This window comes from Lynx rufus, unplaced genomic scaffold (assembly GCF_022079265.1).
Source record: "Lynx rufus isolate CCGP_SWC_20201006 ecotype Redwood Valley unplaced genomic scaffold, mLynRuf1.p SCAF_9, whole genome shotgun sequence".
Taxonomy (NCBI): domain Eukaryota; kingdom Metazoa; phylum Chordata; class Mammalia; order Carnivora; family Felidae; genus Lynx; species Lynx rufus.
The window spans coordinates 71574273-71597817 of NW_025814897.1; the positions used below are offsets into that span (position 1 = coordinate 71574273).

At 46.5% G+C, this 23545-nt stretch overlaps 1 protein-coding gene across 1 annotated transcript in view; it reads left to right on the forward strand.

Moving 5' to 3' along the window:
• The window catches only part of INSC (INSC spindle orientation adaptor protein), a 129514-nt gene that overhangs the window by 41130 nt on the left and 64839 nt on the right, over positions 1-23545 (forward strand). Inside the window, exons 3-4 of the mRNA XM_047071821.1 lie at positions 20909-21254; positions 22219-22271. Coding sequence (XP_046927777.1) covers positions 20909-21254; positions 22219-22271 — 399 coding nt within the window. The remainder of the gene's footprint in view (positions 1-20908; positions 21255-22218; positions 22272-23545) is intronic.

Consider the following 23545-nt stretch of genomic DNA (forward strand, 5'->3'; position numbering starts at 1 on the left):
CTCTCCGTCACACCTCCAATTGCCTCAGAAGCTTTAAGGATAAAAGGAAATTAAATTACATGAAAATGATTTAGAAGTTACATTACTCTTCTTTTTGGAGGCGGGCTAGGGTTTCTAACTGATGTTCTACCCACATATCTTGGGAGGAGAGCCCCGGACTAACATGACCCCAAGAGTTCTGGCTGGCCACAAAGCTACAACCTGAGAAGGGGTTTGCTTAGAATGTCTTCAGCCCTAAAGTTCTGATAGGGCAGGGTGGGCTGCAGAGAGAAGGTGGTATTTCCTTTAATGTATTCATAGCCTGGCATTGCCGGAATATTAGGGGAACACAATCCCTGGGCCCTACCAGCCTATTAATTGTGTGCAGGGGCCATGTTCGTGAAGAAGGCTTATGTGTCTTTACAGGATGTCAGAGGGGTTAATTTATCCAATCTGATGCTGCATTGTGGACAGATAATAGCAGCTACCTCTTCTTTCCTCTTGTTCCAAGCTATAGAGGCCTCTTTAGTGGGGGAATAACACCATGGTTATTGTCCCCAGACAAATAATTAATGCTGGATAATTGACTTCTCTCTGTCGTGTTTCATTGAAACTGAACTTCACTCTGAAGTGCCATTCATTGTTCACTTCAATGTGCAAAATAAACAAATACCGACAAGATGCGTGAGATCATCCAGCAGCTTGGGTGAATCATAGGGGTTAGGCCTTTGGTATTTGAGACCCTTATGAGTAAATAGCATTAAAAAAAAAAAGGCTTATCTAGGTGTGGGCTCCAGGTCAGGGGCTGGGATCCCATGCCAAGTCAGCATGGACAATAGGAGAGGGAATGTCAGGGTTCTCAACTCCAACTACATCTCCTGGAAAGCTTTCATATTTAAAAATAATAAAATAAACAAGCCAGAGAACGAAACCCTCCTCTTGGAAACTTGAATGTGGGTCTAAGTGGTTGGAAACATATAGGCCTTGGTATCAGACTTGGGCTTGAGTCCCAGCTCCACTTCCTACCAGCCGTGTGACCTTGGCTCCCGCCGAACGTACCCGCCAGACGGCACACATGTGTGCTGATTATTATCTCTATTTTGCAAGTGATGGGCCACAGGTTGGGTTCTCTGGGAAGCAGCCTTTGGGACAGAGTTGAGAGTTGAGAGTGGCTATTAGGGAGTGCCTTTGGGACCAGCACTCAGGGAAGGGAGAAGACAGAAGCAGGACCAGGTGGAGGAAGAAGACTTGAGTGACTTCAGCTACCCTCACAGGGAGCCTGGGAATCACAGTTTTGTTCATTGTACAGGGTGGCCAGGGTCTTCAAATCCCACTTGATATGTCTTTTGAGTGGGCAGCCGTGGGCCAGGGTATGACCTTCGGTGAGGTGACTCTGAGACAGTCTGAAGGCCTGGCAGCTGGAGGCTGTTAGCTAGTGATACTCCCAGCAGCTGGGGACAACACGTCCTTCCTTAAAGGGGAACCTGAGCAGCACATACATCTGCCCCATGAGGAAACTAAGGCTTGCGGAGGTTAAGGTACTTGCCCTGGGTCAGCTTTAAGGAACGGAGCTTGGATAGATGTTCCCAGATGGTGCTTGGGCCTGAGTGCTGGCCAATACTCTATCCAGTCTGTCTTTTCCACCGTGTTCTTGGGGGCTTCACACGAACAAGCCATGCACTCATTCATCCAGGTAGTTATTTACTCATTAGCTTTCAACAAAGTTTTTCTACACATATGTACTGAGTGAAGATCAGGTTCCTTGTACGACGCTTGGGTGCTTAAGGACATGTTGGTGACCAGACTGGGCATGTTCTCACCTGGTTTCCTTTCAGCCTGGAGTCTGAGATGAGCCAGTATGGGTGTGGCTACAGCTAATGGCAGGCAGCCTCCCCGATAGCCCCTGGCCTGTTGGCAAGGGGTGTCCAGCTGGAGGCCACCGCAGGCCAGCCTGTCTCCAAGCAGATAATGGCTTACATATGTGCACCCCTGGTCTGTGGCTGCTTTTCTGCTGCTGGCCTGTTTTCTGTGCCTGCGGTGAAATGTGCAGACTGTAATTGTCAATGGGATAATTGGATATTTTTCTGTTGTTTAAATAGAAAGGAAGGCCAGTCACAGTTAGAATCGAATTCCCTCACTTCTCTCGTCTCCCAAGAGAAATCCACAGGAACACAGGCGTGACCTTGAGAAGGCAGAGGGACAGTGATTCAATAGTTATTTTTAGGGCGAGAGATTGGGTTTAAATTCCCATACAGTGCCGGGAACTGGGATCATAGAACCATCGAATGTTACTGCTGGGAGTTACCTAGAGCTCATCTGTCATCCTCATAAGATGGGGAAACGGAGGCCCAGAGAAGGGAACGGAGCTGTCAAAAGACTCTTCAGGCCCCTACCCACCCATTTGTGGAGTCCTGCCTTTTCTGAGCTGTTCCTTATGCTGTTTCTAGAAGAGCTGTGTCCGAGCTCCAGGGGAATTCTCATGTGGCAGTGATCAGTAGTAGACCCCAACTTCATTCATCCACTCATTCAAATGAGATTTACTTTGGACTGAGAATTTACACAACCCAGGCCCTGGGTTGTGGGGTGATGATTTATGTAAATGCCATTACCTTTCTCAATGATGAATGTCCCAAGGGCCAAATTAATTTCTGACTCATATTTGTGCTCTTGTGATTAGAGTGTACACAGTAGGAGCTCAATAAGTGGTTGTTGAATGAATAAATGTTTAATGTTTGATGAGTGAATGACGAATCGCTGAGAAGCCTCAGGTGACTATGAGAAATTAATTCAATAGCTTGGATTTTGTTCCTTTCCCCAAGGCACTCCAGTCTTCAGCAAACTCTTCATTCTTTTTGGTAGAAAGTTGCTGCTTGGAGGGAAAGAGTAAGCTAGTTTTATCTTGATTAATTTAAATCCTCTTTCTGAGTTCAAGCCAAAGATTTAATTGTTTGATGGAATCAGAGAGCTGGAGAGACATTTTTTTTTCTTCTAAAGACAAGTAACTTTAGTCTTTGGTTTTATGTTCACTGGAAAAAAAAAGTCCACAGTTTCATCATTAAATCTCTTATGGGAGAACCCAGTGCAGTGAGGAACATGGACTAGAAACCAGAGGCTGCCCTCTTGTCCTTTATCCCCTCGCTTCCTCTTTCCTTCTTTCCTTCTTTCCTTCTTTCCTTCCTTCCTTCCTTCCTTCCTTCCTTCCTTCCTTCCTTCCTTCCTTCCTTCCTTCCCTCCCTCCCTCCCTCCCTCCCTCTCTCCCTCCCTCCCAGTCCTGGATGTATACTAACCTGCTGTGTGTCCTTGGACAATCTTTCTCCCTCTCTGAGCTTTAGTTTCTTCATATGAGGATGAAGAGGTAGGCAAAAGTTTCCCCAAGGACCCTTCCAGCTCTAATATTCTAGGAGTTTGTGAATGAGTTTTGGAGAGTCTGTTCCCTTTGCTGGACAAAAATATCACACGTTAGAGCCTAGGACTGGGAAAGCAGTCCCATTGACCAAGGCAAGGTCTTCTCATTCCTTCCTATGAAATGCACAAGAGGTCTAGTGTTTGCCTTGAAGCCGGGATGGACACTGCAAGGCGCCCTAGCTTAGGAACCCCTTTCAGCATCTAAGGGTGTGCCCCACTTGGATTTTATGGAAGCCCTTGGTATATCCAGGAGAAATGTTCTATAGGGGGAATAGGGTGCCCTGCTTTGGTGGGATGTAATACAGATAAATCCATGAATCTCAGAACTCCAACATTTGAATAATTTGAATTCCGTGTTTTTGATTCCACCTCCACTTCTCCAGATTACACTTAGAACTTGCGATTTTCCCAGCATGTGGCTCCATGCCTCCACTGCTTTGTGCATGCTGTTTCTTCTGTCAGAAACCCTAGCATCTTCCAACTCTGATTCCTCTCCTGGGGCACTCGAAGGCACCCGTCCAGTGTTGGCCTGGGGAGCTTTGTCAGATATCATAGCTTGGACTAAGCCTCCCTTCTCTCTGCTCCCATGATTCTTTCTGCTGACCTCAAAATGCCATGTGGAGCCCAATGAGCCATAATTGCTTCTTTATGGCCATTCATTTACTCATTCAGTAAATGCTTATTGGTGCCTTTGAAGTGCCAGGCATGGTGCTGGGGGCAGAGAATGTGTCAGTGTGCAAGAGAAGGTCCTGCCCTCTTGGAGATTCTCCTCTAACCAACCCCTCTGTAATCCCAGCACCCAGCCAAGTTCCTGGCACATTAAGGTACACAGTAAAGTTTGGAGGCCATTACCAAGTATTCTTGGCATATAGTAAAGTGTTCTTTTGCACAGAACTCTCCACATAGCAGGTAGAATAGAGTAGGGCAGGGAAATCCAAATATCCAGACTTTGAAAGAATAAAGTTCCATTCTAACTGAAAAGAGATTGAAATGAGCCAACCACAGTGTAGGCATAGATCTCCGTAAACTATCAACCCCTGGGGTTTGGGGGAACGCTGGATGCCAGGCCTGTAGGATTAGCTGGGGATGAGGAACTGGTACCAGCAGCTGGGGGCCATGGTGTGGGTCTGCTGAGCTGAGAAAAATTGTTCCCTTTGGCATCTGAAGGGTCAGGCACAGTTACCTTTCCCCAGTGATGGGCTTTGATGAATGAAGGGGGCAATCTAAGAGACCAAAGCAGAAGCGCAGGGCAAGGAGGGGTGGGAGAGGACCCCTTTGTGGCCTGAAGTCCTGAGAGGGTCACTCCTCACCCTGTGTGCATGTCTCCCTGGCTTCTCAGCTCTGGTAGTATTTCTGGTGCAAACCTGTCAGACATATGTGATGAAGGGGCCACTGGGCCAGGGGTTCTGTCCTGAATTTAAACAATACACACCCAATTTTCTCCCAGAAAGAAATGTGACAAGGGTCTGAAAAACGATCAGACACGCCACAGTGTTTAAATGATTATAAGCTTTAAAAAGGTATCGATATGTCACGTAAGGGCAGTCTAACCATAGCAGAGAGGGCCCTGGCTGTGCATTTTAGGGTTTGAATCTCAGCTCATTTGCTAAAGACCTCAAAGACCATAGCATAATTGTTAAGAGCAAGGCTCTGGTCTCAGATTGCCTAGATTCTTATTTCTACTTGTGCACTGTGTAACCTTGACCAAGTCACTTAACCTCCCAAATTTCAGTTATGTGGACCTCATGGGATTATTTTGAAGGTTAAGTGAACAATTAAGATGGAATCAGGCCCTTAGCACAGTGCCCAGAATGTAATAAACACTTGATCAATGTTAGATTTATTATCACTATTAGTGTGAGGTGTTAGACAAATGTGATGATTCGAAGCCTGTGTCTACATCCATAAAATGGGGATGGTAATCTCCAGCCATCGGAGTGCTGTTAAGGGCTGAAGGAGGGAGTGCTTGGTACATTGAAGGTGCTCTGTTGTCAATAAACCTCCCTGCTTGCTGTGTGGGTAGTTAATTCCCTCTGACTTTAGAATGAATATTTTAGGGGTCTCATTGTTTTCACCCTGGCAATTTCTTGGTACAAGACTATGCTGTTCCCTTCCCCTGTTCCCACCTCCACCCTGGATAATTCCAGCTTAAAAAAAAGAATCATCCTACCAGTACCCTGGTATGTAGAGATGATTGTGGTTACATCTGGCTCTGTGTCTGGAATCTGCCAGACTGCAGAAAGCCCAGATTTTAGGTCTTGGTCACCTTCTTCCAGATGTCCAGGAAAGCTGCCATCGGAGAGTAAGAGGGTTACTCAGGGAGTAGGCATCTGTTTCTCTCAGAGGCTCTGATGAGAACTGGGCGGGCACCGGGAGCCCCATTCACTGTGTGGGATGCCCTCCCTGCCCCAGGCGTGGGGACAGTCTTGACAGCATCAGGCTCAGATTCCAGTTCACAATGGAGACCGAGAAAATCCAACCCTAGTCCTGGTCCCTGGCCCCTCAGGCTCCTTGGCCAGAGCCCCTAACGTGTCCTGACTGTGGTGGTTTTCCACCATGAAGGGAATGTGACTCATTGCCAGTCCATCTGCTTTGACCTTAATTTTCAATTCCTTTCCTCTGTGTGAGTAATCAGATCAGTCGTCTGTACTTGCAAAGGAAAGATTTCATGCACAGGGGAATGGCAGCTCAGAGTTCATGGCTGAGGACGGTTGAACCCTGGGAGCTGCAAGATTCGGGGACAGCAGGCAGTCCCCACCACGCAACGAAAGCTGCCCTGTTTAGCCAGCCGTTCTATGTTGGGGTCAATCAGCAAATCCAAGAGGGGAGGTGGAGCCCAGGGAACCAGAGAGCTAATGACAGGGAGTCAGGCGAGCTCTGCAATTACGGGATGCTCGACTCTAACACAGGCCAAACCTTAATGAGCTGCAGTCCCTAGACTCTAAAATTGAGAAGAGGAGCTCATTATGTGGCGGCACAGTGGCCGCGGCTGGGAGTGGACCGGCTTGTGGCGGGGGCCGGGTTCACCGGGCCTCGTCTCCTCCCTGGCAAAGCGTAGGGCCTCTTTGATGGACCTCTCTGCAGGGCCTGCCCCCCCACATCTGCTGTGACCTTGTGTACCCCACTTGTCATCCTCTCCTAAAACCAAACAAAATGAGAACTAGCTCTTCGCTCGATGGGTTTTCTATCTCAGCCAGGGAAGCACCAGTCGCCCAGGCCTCCTGCCACCCAGGAGCCCGCATTGCCTTCCCTCCTTCACTTCACCCTCACATCCTCTCATCTCCCTCCCAGACCTCCCACTTCTTTCTCTCCGGCATCACTGCCAAGTTCAGGCTTCTATCTTCTTGCTGTTTTATGCCTACCGTCTCCTGGTAGGTCAGCCTTCTGTCTAGTAGTTCACTTTGCTCTGGTCCAGTTTTCTACTGACTCTCTGCACAGTTATGTCACTGTCCTGCTCTACAATGTTTTCAGTGGCTCCACATTGTCTTTAGGATTAAACCCAAATTCTGAATCAAGTTAGGGTCTTTGATCACCTGACCCTTCCCTTCCCGGCCACTCCCTCAACCCCCCCCCCCCATGCTTGAATCCAGTGAAACTCCTTGTTTCTATCTCTATTTTTATGCCTCTAGGCTTTTCCAACAGTCTTTTTGCCCTTGTCATCCTGGCCTGCTCCTCTTCTCTAAGAACCAGGGCAAATGTCATTTCCTTTGTGTACATATTCCCAGGCCGAGTCAGGCCCTCTGTCTCCTGTGGTCCTCGGCTGTCCTGCTCACAGCTTCTTGATGGCTTCGTGATGGCAATGTGCTATTTAGTTGATAAGAGCAGAGACTCTAGACTCTAGAGACTTGGTCTGAGTAATGGCTCGCCCAGTTCCTACCATATGACTCTCCTCACAGAAGTCTGCCTGTCTGTGAAAGGAGGCAATAATAATTTTCTCTCTCCAGTTAGTGGGGAGGATTAAAAGAGATAATACATGGAGAGGGCTTACAGCACTGCCTGGCTCGTTGCACGTTGGCTACTGTTGAAATGACTACGAGGTTTCCTGGTGCTTTCTTGCCTGTTCGGGGTCTTAGCTGAGCTCCGTGAGTGCTGGAATTTTCTCTTGGTTGGCTTTGTCCTCAGTTCCTAGAACAGGCTGGTGAGCAGGTACACAGAAAATGCTGGGACATCAGGGCTCCAGGCCTGGCCCCATCATGCGCTGGCTGTGGAACTTGATGGGACAGGCAACTTCTGGCCTCTACCTCTAGGGGCGCTTTAGGAGGGCAGCCCCGTCAGTGCAGCCTGAGGTGAAGGATCTTTGGTTCTCAGTCTGCCCACAACTGGGGATAGAGAACCTTGGTCAGAGCCCGAGGCTTGGGGGTGGGAGCAAGGGTGTGGTGGAGGAGAGGAGCCCTAGTGGTGGGGACTGGAGGCCTTTGAGTCTATGGAGGCTTGCCCGTAGTGTAGACCGGCTCTTGGAAACCCTCTAGTGGTGCTTTTCTATTGTCACTGGCACTTCCAAGCACTATCAGAGGTACCCGGATGGCACCTGACACATTCCATCTGTGAATTCTCCTAAACGTTCCACTTTGGCAGATGAAAAGACTCTCCTTAGAGGAAGCTAACAGAATGGGAAAGACAAAGCTCAACCCTTTTCAGTCTACGCATCAGGTTCTGTGTGATAGCCATGAAGGCTGAGGGCAGACTAAAGCTGAGTTCTTCTGCGTGAGAATGCATGCATAATTATTACCTGACAGTGCTAAGCATGCCGTTTGGACGGGGCATGGCCTTTCCTAGAGTCTAGTGTAGCACTTAAGCATGTGGGGTCTGGCGTGTGATGGGCTGGGCCAGAGCGCGGCTCTGCCACTTACAAGCAGGGCGATGTCACATAGTTCACTTTCCCTCTCCAAGCTTTCGTTTCTTCAACTGTAAAAATAAGACAGTAAGAACCCCCTCCTCCTAGGGGCATTATGAGAAATAAATAAGATAATGCACCTGAAGCCATCCACATGAGCGATGACACGAAGCCCAGCCTCGGTAAAGGTTGGCGATAATGACTACCGGTTTCATCTCGACTCTCACAAGCCAGTGAGGCAGGACGGTGGTACCAGTTAATGTTATTCCCATTTCCTGCTTCGTTCAGTGCCACACACATACGCCGAGCATCCCGTCCTCAGCGTATCCGGTCCACTGCTCGGGGTGACATGGAGGGAGCACATGACGGACGCGAGCCCTGCCCTTATAGTCTGGTGAATGAAGCAGATATTAATAGTCCAGCAGGGAAACAGTTGAGACCTGCATCACAATGGGGGGGAAAGACGGGGTACAACAGACACGGGGGGCACAAGCGCATCTAGGAGTCAGAGAAACCTACTTCAGCAGAGACAGAGAGATTTTAAGGATGTGGACCATCAGCAAGGTGAAGAGGAGATGGGGAGAAAGGGGCCAGCATGTGCAAAGGCTGGGAGGCCGGAAGTCACAGCAGAGGGAGTGAAAGAACTAAGTGTGGCTGGGACGGTGGTTAGGACTGAGGGGGAAAGCAGGTCAGGGAACTGTGGCTCCGGGAGGGCAAATGCCATGTGCAAAGGTGCAAGGCTATTAGAACATGGGTGATGGCGTCTCATGAGGTGTTCTTGGTGTTAGTACCGTCCTACTGGCTCTCCTACGTACACTGGCCATGCTTATACACACGTGTATCCTTTTAAGAGGTTAAGAAATGAGTCACTCCTTAGTTAACGAAAGGCCAGGGACTGTTAATTTAGCAACCCCCCCCCCCATCCCTCAGGAGACATCTAAAATGCCTGCATTTGACAGAGTTAACAAGATGGGCTCTGACTCATCAGGAGTGGGCAGCTGTCAAATGAACATATTGGCTTATTGGATTGGAAACAGTTACCTGGAGCCAAATTCAAGTTCCTTGGCTTTCTGAAACAGAAAGAACAATGCACCCCACTGGGGTCCTGGAAAGACTGGGAATAGGTGACAGCACAGGCTTTGGAGTTAGAAGACCTGGAGGGAAGTCAAGGTTCTGCCATTGACAAGCTGTAGGAATTAATGTGAGCCTCAGTTTTCCCTCCTCTGTGAAATGGGGATACGAAATAGTGTTTCTGTGAATACAAGACCAAGATTGTACGTGCAAGCACTTGATATGTGCTCGGCTCACACAAGGTACTCAATAAAGTTTTCTTTATAGCATGCTTGAAGTATGCTAGATTTTTTTTTTTAAGTTGATCGTTTTAGAGTGGTCATATCTCTTCCCTGCCTTAAAACCCTCCAAGAGATTGATGGAAGGCCACAACCTGGAGAAATGGATGGGCCAAAGTGACTACAGTAGCATTATCTATGCCCCCTTCACAAATTTTTCCTAGTTATTAGCTTTGGGGTATATTGGTGGACACCATTTCCCCTAACCCATACTTTTGGAAATATCTGAAATGTAGAATCAACTCTCTTACCATGTTATACTGGACAGTTTAATGAACAGAAAATGCTGTGGACCACAATATATCAAAGTGGATAAGGATGAACAATGAAAATGGGGATTTCTGGAAAACAATCTGAAAACTCTTTCCATTGCTACAGCCTGGAGCAGAAGGTCCATGCAGAAATGGCAGAGAACACAAGAGATCATACAGGGGAAGAGAGCAGGCCCAGCATAATAGGTGGGTGCAGAGGGCATTCTGCAGAGTCCCCTGCAGGGAGAGAAAGCCTCCTTCCTGGTTCTCACGTTGCCCGGATGGATCGGCTGCAAGTTAGGAATAGGACTTCTGTGAGCCTACCCAACACCATCTGCCGTGAAGGCTCTACACGGACAACGTGAACTTGGAGTAGTTGGGGATGGAGGGTTGCAGAGTGCCGACGCGCAGAAAGCAAAACACCTCAGTGTGGGATTCAGGCCGGAACGGAAGCAGGACGACGAAACCATTGGGAGATTTGGACAAGATCAGAGAAGCAACATTTCCTCTAGTCCCAAGTGGCTGGGGCTTCACCAGGGCCTTAGTGAGGAAGTTAATACCCTAACCACACTGTAAATTATTTATAGCCTGTTGCATAAATAGTTATGCTTAAATTAACTGTTTAGTAAACAGTTTACAAATCACTGCAAGGCAGAGGTTAGGTTAACTCTAAATGAATTTATGTGTTGTTTTTATTAAGACTTTAGAGAGCCTTCCAGGTTGGGTTGGAGAGAGGCGTAGGGGTTTGGTGGCCCCAGCTGACATGCGGTGACAAGATTCCTTCAATGTTCAGGAAGAATTCTCCTCTTCACCCAGAGTGAAAGAAACCTGGGGTGCTCACAGTGGCTTCCAAGGCCTTGCATGATCTAGCCTGAGTCTCTCCTCTGAGCTCATGTCCTACTAATCTTTCTTTTGCTCTAACCACGTTCATCTCCCTGCTGTTTCTCAGACAAACCAGGCATACTCCCAAGGAGGGCCTTTGCACTGCCTGGGCCCTGTGCCTGGATTGCTCAGTACCCATACTTCAGACAGCTTCGTTCTGTCACTGTCTTGAGGTTTTCGCTCATGTCTTACTTTCTCAGTGAGCCTGACCACTTGTTTAAAATGGCAGTAACCTCCCTGCCTCCCACATGACAATCTCATCCATACTTATTCTTTTCTTTTTTTAATTTTTTAAAATGTTTTATTATTTTTGAGAGAGATAGAGAGAGAGGGAGACACAGAATCCGAAGCAGGGGTTCTGAGCTGTCAGCACAGAACCTGCTGCGGGGCTTGAACCCACAAACTGTGAGATCGTGACCTGAGCCAAAGTTGGACGCTTAACCGACTGAGTCACTCAGGCACCCTTCATCCATACTTATTCTAACTCTGATAGAAGTGATCTGCTTTTAACACACCACAAACATTTTCATTTATTATATTTGTTATTACTATATTTGTTCCCCCTGCTCTAGAGGGAGAGGCAGACATGTTTGTTTGTGTTGCTCACCCATGTGTCCCAAGCAGCGAGAACAGTTCCTGTACCTAGTGGACACTAAGGAGATGTCTAGTGAGTGAACATTCATGGTGGGATTTGTGTGAGTATGTGGGCCACGTATCCTGCATGGATCCTGGAAGCACCTGGATGTTTCTGGAATGAAGTGCTACAGGAGGACAGCCCAGAGAAAGGGACTGGACACCAAAGGATAAATGGGCTCACTAAACTCAACGTGCCTCAAATTGAACTGTCTTCTGAACTTGTTTCTCCTCTCCACTCTGTGGCACAAGTGAAAAGTCTGGGGCTCAGCTTTGCCTGTCCCTCTTATTCATCATTGGTGTGAATCAGCATCCGGGATCAAGGACCATCTGGAATGATTGTCCTCCAGCATCGCACTGGTGTCACTTCCTTCTCCTCTCATACTCGAAAGTACTTTTGCAGAATGGAAGGCCTTCGGCTCACACTTTATTTTTCTGCGTATTTTAAGTATGTCCTTCTACTTATTTTCTAGTATAAAGCATTGCTCTCACACACAAAAATCGGATGATAACATAATTTCCTGTCCCTTTCAAGTAACATGCACTTATTTCTAGATGCACAAAGCATTTCCTTTCTTTCTTTTTAAAAGTCCAATAATCTTAGTAGAATAGGTGTTGTATATTTCTTTTTACGTATGGAATATGGCCTTTCAATATGTAGTTCAAACAATGTCTTTTCCCCAGGAATGTTTTCCTAACTTATAGCCTTTCACATGTATTTTGTTGCCATGTTTTGGGTTCCTTCCCTGGGAACTCTTATTGTATATATATTGGGTCTTATTTGCGTATCTTTAATATTTGTCACATCCTCACAAATCCTTTTAATTTCTGTCTTCATTTTCTTTTTTTTTAAACTTTTATTTATTTATGCAATAAATTTGAATTCAATTCTTTTTTTAAAAATTTTTTTACTGTTTATTCATTTTTGAGACAGAGACAGAGTATGAGTCGGGGAGGGGCAGAGAGAGAGAGAGGGAGACACAGAATCTGAAGCAGGCTCCAGGCTCCGAGCTGTCAGCACAGAGCCCGATGTGGGGCTCGAACTCACAGACTGTGAGATCATGAGCTAAGCTGAAGTCAGACCCTTAACTGACTGAGCCACCCAGGCACCCCGTCTTCATTTTCTTTTAATTTAAAACATTTTTGTTTCTTTTTTGCATTTGATTTTCGTAAGGCATTACCTCATGTTTTCATCTTGTGTAGTCTTTGTTTCTAAAATGACATTTTCTTTTTGTTTCTAATTCTTTTCTTAGTTAAGATAGCTGAGGTTTCATGCTTCTCTTTCACATCTTATATCATTTTTTAAAATGTTAAGCTTATTTTGAAATCGTGTATACATTTTAGTTTACTTCTGTTTTGTGAGTACATTTTCCTGGAATTTTCTCATTGTAGGGATATTATTTTGTTATTTCTTCTCTTTTGAAAATAACCATGCATGGGGTGAGACCTGAATAATTTTTGCGTTGCTCATTTTTATGTGAAATTAGTTGGCATGCACTTTGCGAGGGAGGCGGGGTTCAGGAAAGCTGTTCTAAATCCATCGACCTCCATCCTCTTCTGTTTCTGTGTCAGGTTCAAAGTAGGGTTCTCTGCTTTTCCCAGAGTTCCTGGCTCTCCTTCCACCTCCTACACGGATCTGAATAAACATCTCTCGCCTTTGTCTCTGAGGCCTTTGTCCTGCCCAGTTTTGATTTTGCCCCCAGAAGTTTCTTCTTCACATGGCACTTCTTCGTTGTAGAAGAGATTCCTGTTGGGCTGGTTTTGAGAGTTCCTAGTAGGCGCCTTGCATGCACTCGCTACTGGAGAGGGAAATCCCCTTCAGGTTTCAGCCACTCTTCTGGAATTGGCATGCTGTGCTTTCCAATAAATATCCTGCGGGCTCTGGTCTCTCATATTCATCAAACGCTATCTTATTGGGTCCTTCTTTTTCCTCTTGTACAGATGATACTGAGAAGGTCTTGTGGCTGTTAGTGTTTGGTCCCCAGCTGCTGATATTTTGAGGTTTGCGGGGATATTTTTATCATCTAGTGTTTATCCAAAGAGCTTTGGTTTTGTTATCTTTGTTGTTCTGTCAATTTTTCACGTGGGGATTTAGAAAGATCTAAAAACTGCTGTCACGGGGCGCCTGGGTGGCTCAGTCGGTTCAGCGTCCGACTTCGGCTCAGGTCATGATCTCAAAGGTTCGTGGGTTTGAGCCCCGGGTCTGCTTCAGATTTTGTGTCTTCCTCTCTCTCTGCCCCTCCCTCACTCATTCTCTGTCCTCTCAAAAATAAATAGACGTTAAAAAAAATTAAAAACTGCTGTCACTACTGCCATCTTACCAGAATTTTCTTTATTTCTCTACTTTTAAGTAATTAAGTTCTGATGATACAGCTGCTTTAACTGAAACTGCTCTAATAAGAACTAACACATGTGATACTTCCTGTCGGACATTATTCTCAGCGCGCGTACACACATATATTTGCACGTATGCATGTATATGTATGTGTACCCATCCACTTCACTTCATAATCACAGAAAGCCTGGGGGCGCGGTGCTGTTACCATTTCCTTTCCACCATTGAGGAAACTGAAGCCCAGAGAGGTTATGTGACTTGCCCAAAGTTATGCGGGTAGCAAGTGACTCTCTGGGATTTAATCCAGGCAGTCCGGCTCCAGAGTTCATGCTGTCATGGGAACAGTGATACCCAACAGAAGCTACATGATGCTTAGGAGACCCAGTGGCATGCCTGGCTCTGATGGTGGCACGATGGTATCTAGAAGATGCAGCAGGAAGAGACTGAGTGGTGGCTGTGACCAGCCTGAGTTGTCTGATGGAGTCAGCATGATGGCACCCGGAAGGAAAGGTAGCCACACTGGGTGGGCCTGGCAGGACCTGACAGCCAGAGTAACACTCTGTGTAACGGTGCTAACAGAAGAAAAGATGATAGATTTGGGGGAGAATCTACAGTTGACTTTTGAACAATAAGGGGCACCGACCCCCCCCCACAGTTGAAAATCTGCATATAAATTTGACCCCTCCAAAACTTGTTAACAGTTTAATTGACTGAAAATCTTCCTGATAACATAAAGCTGACTAACACATAATTTGTACATTATATATATCATATGCTATATTCTTACAATAAACTAGGGAAAAGAAAATGTTACTAGGAAAATTATGAGGAAGAGAAAATACATTTACAGTACTGTGTTGTAAAAAAAAAAAATCCACATTTAAATGGACCTGTGCAGTCCAAATCTGGGTTGTTCAAGGGTCAAGTGTATAGGAGATGAGCAGTGGGGATGTTTGGCACATGGTGTTGGGATGAGAATGTGGGTGGGTTATGTTTATTTATGTTTGTCTCTCCTCTTAGATGGTGTGAGTGTCCTAAGGGCAGGGTTCACCGGCACAAAGCCTGGCACATGGTCAACATTAGTAGTGTTTCAATGAATCTGGTGGAGCAGGGATTGTCTGAGAGGTACTACTTACTGTTTTAAGCCTTATTGAACTGGGTGAGAATATTTTGTTTGTTACTGGTGTCATATGGGGACAGGCACTTCCCGAAAGAGCTAGGATCTCCCTTTAGCCACTCCCCAGAGCTTGAGTGTATATATCCACACCTTACCATTTGCCTGCAAGTTCTGAGAACTGGGACTGTGGTTACTAAGGGTCCAAGCTTTATGCAACTAGAGCACTGCTCAGTGGAATATTGTAATGCTTGTAAAATGACTTGTGCAGAAGATTTCTCTGCTTCTACTGACACCTGCTTCAAGTATTTCTTTTTATTTCAATTTATTTTAGTTTAGTTCTCTATTTTGAGAGAGAGAGAGAAAGACAGAGACAGAGAGAGAGAGGGAGACACCAGGGGGAGGACAGAGAGAGAGAATCCCAAGCAGGCTTCATGCTGACAGTATGGGGCTTGATCTCACAGACCGTGAGATCATGACCTGAGCAAAAATCAAAATTCAGACACTTAACCAGCAGAGCCACCCAGGCACCCTCAAGTATTTCTATTTAAAACAAAAATTTTTATCATGGTGTCTTTTGTGGAATGTACTAACCCAAGTCTTAAACTGTACCTCATTACGGGGAACTCACCTATGCTTTGCCTGACGTACCAGCCAAAGATAGAATCCACATCGCCCGAAATGTAATCCAGAATAGAGGACTGGGTGAGTTCAGGGGGTTCTTATGTTCCAGGCCAGAGCACTCATGCCCATCTTATAACACCCCAATAAGTTCAGGAAATATTCCCAGCTGGTGTGGCAAGGCTTACAATCCATGTTTCCCAGTCAGTTTCTGGTTTACTTGATTGGTAAATATTTATTGATTCATACTATGTGTCAGGCCTTGTGCTGAGTGCTGGTGACCCTGAGCTAAGTCAGTACCTGCCTTTGAGGACATCTCAAAGTTGGTGGGAGACAGGGACTGGTGGAGGAACTGTAGAGTGTGGCCAGTAGGGAGATAGGCTTTGGAATCGGGTTGCCTGCGGGGAGCTCTGGCTCTCTTAAGTCATGTAAGTCTTCTGCACCTCTGTATTTTCATCTGTAAAGTGGAGACAAGGAAAAAGTACACTTAATTAAGTTATTGTGAGAATAAAATAATGCATGATAATTGCACAACCCTTGGGGTACTCTAAGGGCCCAATGAATACTAATTATTTTTACTAGTGGTTTTTGTTTACCTTTCCTTTTCCTCTGCCTTCTGAGCTGCTATGTATGTATGTACGTAAGTGTGTGTGTGTGTGTGTGTGTGTGTGTGTGTGTGTATACATATATATATATTTTTTTTTTCCAAACACAATTGTATTATCATCCCAGTGGTTTAGTTATAACTTGGGCAGCTTGGGTGCAAAGCATACTGGGTAAAGTCAGGCTGGGTGGGAGGCATATACTTGTCTTGAGCAGCCAGCCCACTTTCCCTTCCACCTGCTAGGGGGTCCAAACCTCTTGATGTCCTCCCAGCCGTGTTGGACTTGGCCCTGGACCTAAGGGGCCTGCTTGATGGGACCTGAGGCCCAGTCACTGGATGGGGTTAAGAGGAGGCAGGGATCCATGGGCTTACTAATCTTCTCAGTTTATTCTTCTCAGTATGTTTGTTTGCTCCTTGGGGGAGAAAGAGGAGGTATCTGTTTAAACAATCTCTAGAAATGGAAGTTATTTTAAGCCCATTCTTAAAGAAAACCAGATTCTTCTTTCCCCAAAGGCGCCCCTGTCTGTCCTCATCTCTGTGTCTGTCACCCTGGAAGGCGGCTTCTGCAGTGGGGCAGGCTGGAGTGGGTTTGGCCTGAAAGCAGCCATCGCAGCTCTGGGTCCCAGGATCCTGGTCCACCCTCTACCACAGAGCTTTAGGCAGAGTCAGTGGCTCACAGCTCCCTTTCATCTTCCTGTTGCTTATAACCAGCCCCAGAAGTCCTTGCTTGGGAAAATTGCCCTTCCTGGGTCCCAGTGTGAAGGCTGTCTCCTTTTGCTGTCTGCTCCTCTCTGTGGTCGTTGTCGTCGTCTTCTTCTTCTCCTCCTTCTCCTTCTCCTTCTCCTTCTCCTTGTTTCTCCTTCTCCTTCTCCTCCTCCTCCTCCTCCTCCTCCTCCTCCTCCTCCTTCTCCTTCTCCTTCTCCTTCTCCTTCTCCTTCTTTCTCCTTCTCCTTCTTTCTCCTTCTCCTTCTTTCTCCTTCTCCTCCTCCTCCTCCTCCTCCTCCTCCTCCTCCTCCTTCTCCTTCTCCTTCTTTCTCCTTCTCCTTCTTTCTCCTTCTCCTTCTTTCTCCTTCTCCTCCTCCTCCTCCTCCTCCTCCTCCTCCTCCTCCTTCTCCTTCTCCTTCTTCTTGTGTGTGGGTTTGGGTTTGGGTTTTGGTTTTGTTTTGATGGGTGGCCAGAGTGGGAAGCAGTAAAACAAAGGAGTTAAGTGTAGACTCTGGAGTGATAGAGATAACGTTTCAGTGTCAGAGCTATTACTTTTTCCCTGAGTGATTTTACTTCCTTGCATCTTCGTTTCCTCATCTGTAAAATGGGGACAATAATAATACTTGCTCAGACACTTGTCTTGAAGAGTAAATTAAACAACTCATGTAAAGCACTTAGCATAGTGCTCAACATGTGGAATGTACTCAATAAATTCTAGCCATTTTTACAGTAATTACTGTAGGTGTTCAAGCATTACATGGGGGAAGGGAAGCAAAGAGAACTAACGTTTTTGAACATTTCTTTATGCCATGTGATGTCCTAAGTCCTTCACATTCACCATTTGATTTAATTATCTCATCTACCTTATATGGAAGGTTCTATTATATTTTTACAGATAAAGAGATTGAGGCTCAGAGAGGTTAAGAAATGTAATGAAAAGATTAATGTACGTTATTAAAAAAAAAAAAAAACACGTCAGGATACCAGTTATCCTGGTTGGGGAGTGACCAGAAGGGGGCACAAGGGAGACTACAGGGATGCTGGTGATATTTCTCATCTGGTTCCTGGATACACGAGTGTGTTGACCTTATGAAAATTCATCAAACTGCAGCTCGATATGATTTGTTCATCTTTATGTACATATGTTATCTCAAAAAAATTAAGAAAAAGAAAAAAAATCAGCAGCTGCTTGCCTTCAGCCACACAGATTATAAGCATCCGAGCCAGCTCTTTATGCCCTCCACATGTTAATGTGCAAGCCTTGCTGGCCTGGGCATTTTCTTATGCTCAAGGCTCTGATGTAGCAGTCTGTTCCAACCCAAGGAAGCTCTGGCTCAAAGCCTATTCAGGCAGCTAAGGAGGGAGCAGGATCATCACGGGCCACCTGAAGGCCTGACTCCGCCAGAGCGAATGTCCCTGAGGTAGCTAAGCACGGATGATGCGGACCCCGGAGGCCTGCCTGGGATGCACCTGTTGGTGGGCTCCAGGGCAGATCATGGGACCAACTGGAAGACAGAGCCCATCTGGTTTGCCATGCTCCTTTCACCCGAGAACAGCTTTCATCCCCTAGCCCAACTGGGGACCCCATTTCCTTCCACTTCCAGGTTCTTTGAGGGAGTTTTCCACTCCTGGCTCCTTGGCCAGGTTCCATGTGTCCACTGGGGCTGGGCTTCTCTAGGTCTCCTTTCCGTGAGGTTCATGACACAACGCCAGAGAGACATCCGGTCTCCGCCTGTGCTTCTGGTTGGGGAAGAAGCAACAGAAGTGCAGTTCCTCCAGGGGGGAATGAAATAAGGAACCCTCAGACCTGTCAGCTGGAGCCCACATTTCTCCCCAAGCATCATTTTTTTTTAAATTTTTTTTTTCAACGTTTATTTATTTTTGGGACAGAGAGAGACAGAGCATGAACGGGGGAGGGGCAGAGAGAGAGGGAGACACAGAATCGGAAACAGGCTCCAGGCTCTGAGCCATCAGCCCCGAGCCTGACGCGGGGCTCGAACTCACGGACCGCGAGATCGCGACCTGGCTGAAGTCAGACGCTTAACCGACTGCGCCACCCAGGCACCCCAAGCATCATTTTTTTTTATAAAGAAACTTAAAATTTTTAAATAGTTTTGGATTTACAGAAAGTTGCAAAGATAGAACAGACTGTTCCTGTATACCCCACACCCAGTCCCCCTGATTGCTAACACCTTCAGCAAACATGGTACATTTATCACAGTGGAAGAACCATTATTGGTCTGTTACTATTAACTAAGCCCCAGACTTTATACGGCTTCCACTAGTTTTCCATGAAGGTGCCTTTCTATTTCAGGATTCCATCCAGGATATCCTGTTATAATTAATCATCACATCTCCTTTGTCTCCTCTACTCTATGACAGTTTCTCAGTGTTTCCTTGTTGTTGATGATGCTGACAGTTTTGAGGAGTACTGGTCAGCTATTTTGTAGAATGTCCCTCAGTCGGTCCATGATGCCTTTCCCATGATGAGACTAAGGTTATGTGTTTTGGGGGAAGAAGCCCTTCTCATCGCATCATATCAGAAGCACATGCTGTCAGCATGGCTGGTCAGCAGTGAGGTGCGTTTTGATCACTTGAGTAGGGTGGTGATGTATCAGGGTTCTCCACCGCAAAGTTACTTTGTCTATACTTTTCTTCTTTGGAATTGAGTCATGAAATGCAGCCCACGCTCAAGCCCCATCCAAGCTGTTCTTAGTCATCGAGTTTATCTGATGCAAGGCTTGTAAGCACGCACAATCAGCTCACTATATGCGCAGGTAGAGATATACAAGTTCCAAGCCAGACGCCCAGACATCGGCATACAGATAATATAGACAGACACCCAAATGAGTTCATATCCACAAACACAGACACTCATAGGCACAAATAACGCAGATACTAGAGAAATCAATAGTTTTGTCATTCCATTTCTCTTACCAGCCAAGCGATAAATCAACTAGGATTTTAATTAACACAGCTTCTGAAATCCCACTTTCTTTCTAATTCTTAAAGATCTTAAAGAACAAGAATAGAGTATGCCTCCGTGTGAGATGGGAGTGGAAGGGGTGACAAAAATGTGAGTCTGGGATTTAATCAGGCCTCCCGGGAAGGGCCCGGCCCAGAGGCATTTGGTGGCACTGATTCTCTTTTTCTCCCTTCCTAGCTCTTACATGGCTCTTTCGGGTCCAGGCCTGAAGGAAGGGGGTGTGAGTGTGTCCCGCTGGAGGGGTCCAGAGCTTTTCCCTGCCCAGCACCACACACTTCCTCTGTGCCACGTGCTGGTCCCAGGTGCTGTGATTCAGCAGCTCATAACCCCTATGTTTGGGAGGAAAGAACAGCTGAAGCCTGGGCTGTCTCACCAGGAGGCAGCAGTGTAACTTGCCTTTGTTATTGACAGAAGGAGGAGGAAGGTTGCTAGAAGGACAGAAATAATAGCTGTCCGCTAAGTGTTTATGGAGTGAATGCGTCAGTGAGTGAGTGACTAGTTCGTTCCTTGCCTCTTAGAAGCTCTTCTGTCAGGTTGCTTCCATCCTCTATCTCTAGAACACAATGATCGTATGTTTGTCCAGCTTCTCTATCCCCTTTGTAATCATGTTAGTTTTGGAGCACCATTTGAAAGCATTATTTCCAATAAGTGCATACCATCTAGATAGCCGTGTAGCTGTACGATAGCTTACGTAACAACATAACCAATATTTGATATGTAGGCTGTTTCCATTTGCTTCTTCTTTTTTTAAAAGTTTATTTATTTATTTTGAGAGAGAGAGAGAGAGAGAGCAGGGGAGGGGCAGATAGAGGGAGAAAGAGAATCCCAAGCAGGCTCTTCAGAGCCTGACGTGGGTCGTGAACTCACGGACCGAGAGATAATGACCTAAGCTGAAATCAGGAGTCGGACGCTTAACCGACTGAGCCACCCAGGCGCCCCTCCATTTTCTTCTTATTGTAAATATCATCTGCTACTGTGCCAGACTTCATTGCCTATTGTTTGTCCGGTCATCTGCTCCCCAGACTTCTGTGCCTCAGTCTTATTATCTGCAAATTGGAGATAATGGAAAATAAGAGGGTTAAGGTAAGTGAACACAAGAAACAGTGATGAGCATAGAGTAGATGTTTAGTCAACATCAGATGGCCTGAAACGGAAACCTTTGGAAATCGTGGAGTGTTGACAGCCATCGTGGCGCTGTTCCCGGCTGCAGGCTGCACCTGATGCAGGTGGACTCGGTCCAGCGCTGGATGGAGGACCTGAAGCTCATGACCGAGTGTGAGTGCATGTGCGTCCTGCAGGCGAAGCCCATCAGCCTGGAGGAAGATGCACAGAGTGACCTCATCCTGGCCGGCGGCCCTGGCCCCGGAGACCCCCTGCAGCTGCTTCTCAAGAGGGGCTGGGTCATCAGCACTGAGCTGCGCAGGATCGGGCAGAAGCTGGCCCAGGACCGCTGGGCACGCGTCCACAGCATGAGTGTGCGTCTGACTTGCCATGCCCGCTCCATGGTCAGCGAGTACAGCGCTGTCAGCAGGAGCTCCTCGCAGGAGATGGGCCAGGTCAGCTGCCCGGGGCTGGGCGTGCGCGGGCACTTGGAAGGGAGGTACCTTCTAGAAGGGTGGGTGTGAAGTGTGTGGACTTTGAACTTTTCCTGCTCCGGGGCCGCCTCCTCCTTCCAAAAATCAGGGAAGAGAGTGAGGACCTTTACTGAGTACCTACCATGCACTAGGCATCGAGCTAGGTGTTTTTGCACACATCTCATTTAACCTGTACTGCATGAGAAGCAGACATAACCACTGTGAGAAGCCATACAGTGGTTCAGTATACCCACTGGAATGTCAGACTGTCTGGGTTCAAATATCAGCCCTGCTGTGTGACCTTTGCAAGTTACTTACCTTCTCTGTGCCCCAGTTCCATCACCCTGATGAGTATAATAATAGTATTTTTTTTTCATAGTTGTGTTGTGAGGACTAATGCATTAAAATAGTTGATGCAAAATATTAGTTAGTATTATTGTCCTCACTTTATAGATGAGGAAACAAACCCAGAAATCCTAAGTACTTTGCCCAGAGTTATGCAGTGAGTGGTGTAAGAAGAATTCAGTCTAGGTTTTTCTGATTCCAAAGCCTCTGATGTTGAATCTTTTCCAAGCCCATAGTGAACCATTGAAAATCCCCCTCTGGCTTTCACTTCTCATTTTAGTGCTTTACCCTTTTCCTTGTCCCACTTTACAGATAGTAAACTTCTATTCATCCTTTGAAGCCCAGCTCAAATGTCCCTTCCTCTCTGAAGCTTCTTAGACCCCCCAGCGTTAACTAAGTGCTTGTTTTCTATTTTGAGCTCTCAAACAGCTGATGATGGTGTCTTTTGTCATCCATATGACACTGTGTTACAGTTTATGTATCTATTTGCAAAATCAGATGATTTGATTCTTCATCTTTATACCCCAGAAGGCCCCATATAGTTGTTGATCTTCAACCAATGCTTGTTGGGTTGAGTAAACTTGATCTATTTCTTCTACAGATTGAGAAACTGCTGATGGAGAAATGCTCAGAGCTCTCAGCGGTCACAGAGAGGTAAATCTGGAAGCTGGGTAAGACTGGACAGCCTGCCTTCAGGCACAGGAAGGGGCTGGCATCTTCTTCCAGAGGGAGAGTGAAAGTGGGAAGGGCTGGTGGTGGTCTGAGAGTTTCCTTTTGCTGACGCTTATCAACAACCGTGAAAGACTCCCTTGGGATTTTCTGCCCATTTTAAGGTCCAAGGAGAATGTAAAAGAAGAGAGAGGCCCAGGCATAGAAAGTAAGAGGATTATTGAGGGCTGGTAAAAAAGAAAAAGGAAAAGGTTTCGCATAGCTTTGGGAAGCCCCCACTCTACCCCCAAAGTCAAGGCCAGGTGAAAGCAAACACTCACACCCTGTACTCACATACACACAGACAAGGATTTCACAGACACGTACCTGCCCATACACAGATATATAAACACACACTCGTGCGTTCACAGAAATACACTCACACTCTTTTCTCTGTATCTCACACACATAAACATATATACATTTACACTCAGACACATACAGACACTCAGCCTCACATGTATACACACCCAGGTGTATGTTAATACTCTTCCTTACTTTTTCCAACCCCATGCCCTGCAAGAGAAACATAGGGCTTGGCATCCCCCAGCACCCCCAGGGGGTCTTTGCCCTTCCAGTGGAACATTCTCAGGTCACAGGGGTAAATTTAAACCTGATCCACCCCATATTCTTCTTGCCTGGGGAGAAAATTTTTAACTTTTTTTTTTTTGGTTGGTTTTTTAATTTGAGAGAAAGAGAGAGAGAGCAAGCACGAAAGAGGGGGAGTGGGGCAGAGGGTGGGAGAGAAAAAGAGAATCCCAAGCAGGTACAATGCTCAACTTGGAACTGGACAAGGGGCTCGATCCCATGACCCTGGGATCATGACTTGTGCTGAAACCAAGAGAAGGAGGCTCAACTGACTGAGACACCCAGGTGCCCCTAGACAGCCATTAAAATTTTTTTTTAATGTTTATTTATTTTTGAGAGAGAGAGGCAGACAGAGCATGAGTAGGGGGAGAGGCAGAAAGAGAGGGGGACACAGAATCCGAAGCAGCCTCCAGGCTCTGAGCTGTCAGCACAGAGCCCAGCGTGGGGCTTGAACCCATGAGCTGTGAGATCATGACCTGAGCTAAAGTCAGATGCTCAACCAACTGAGCCACTGAGGTGCCCCGAAATAACCATTTTTTAAAGGTCACAGGTATTGCCATACACTTTGAAAGTGAGCACTGGGCTCACTTCTCTCAAGTAGAAGCTCAGAGGTATGGATTTGATCACTTTCT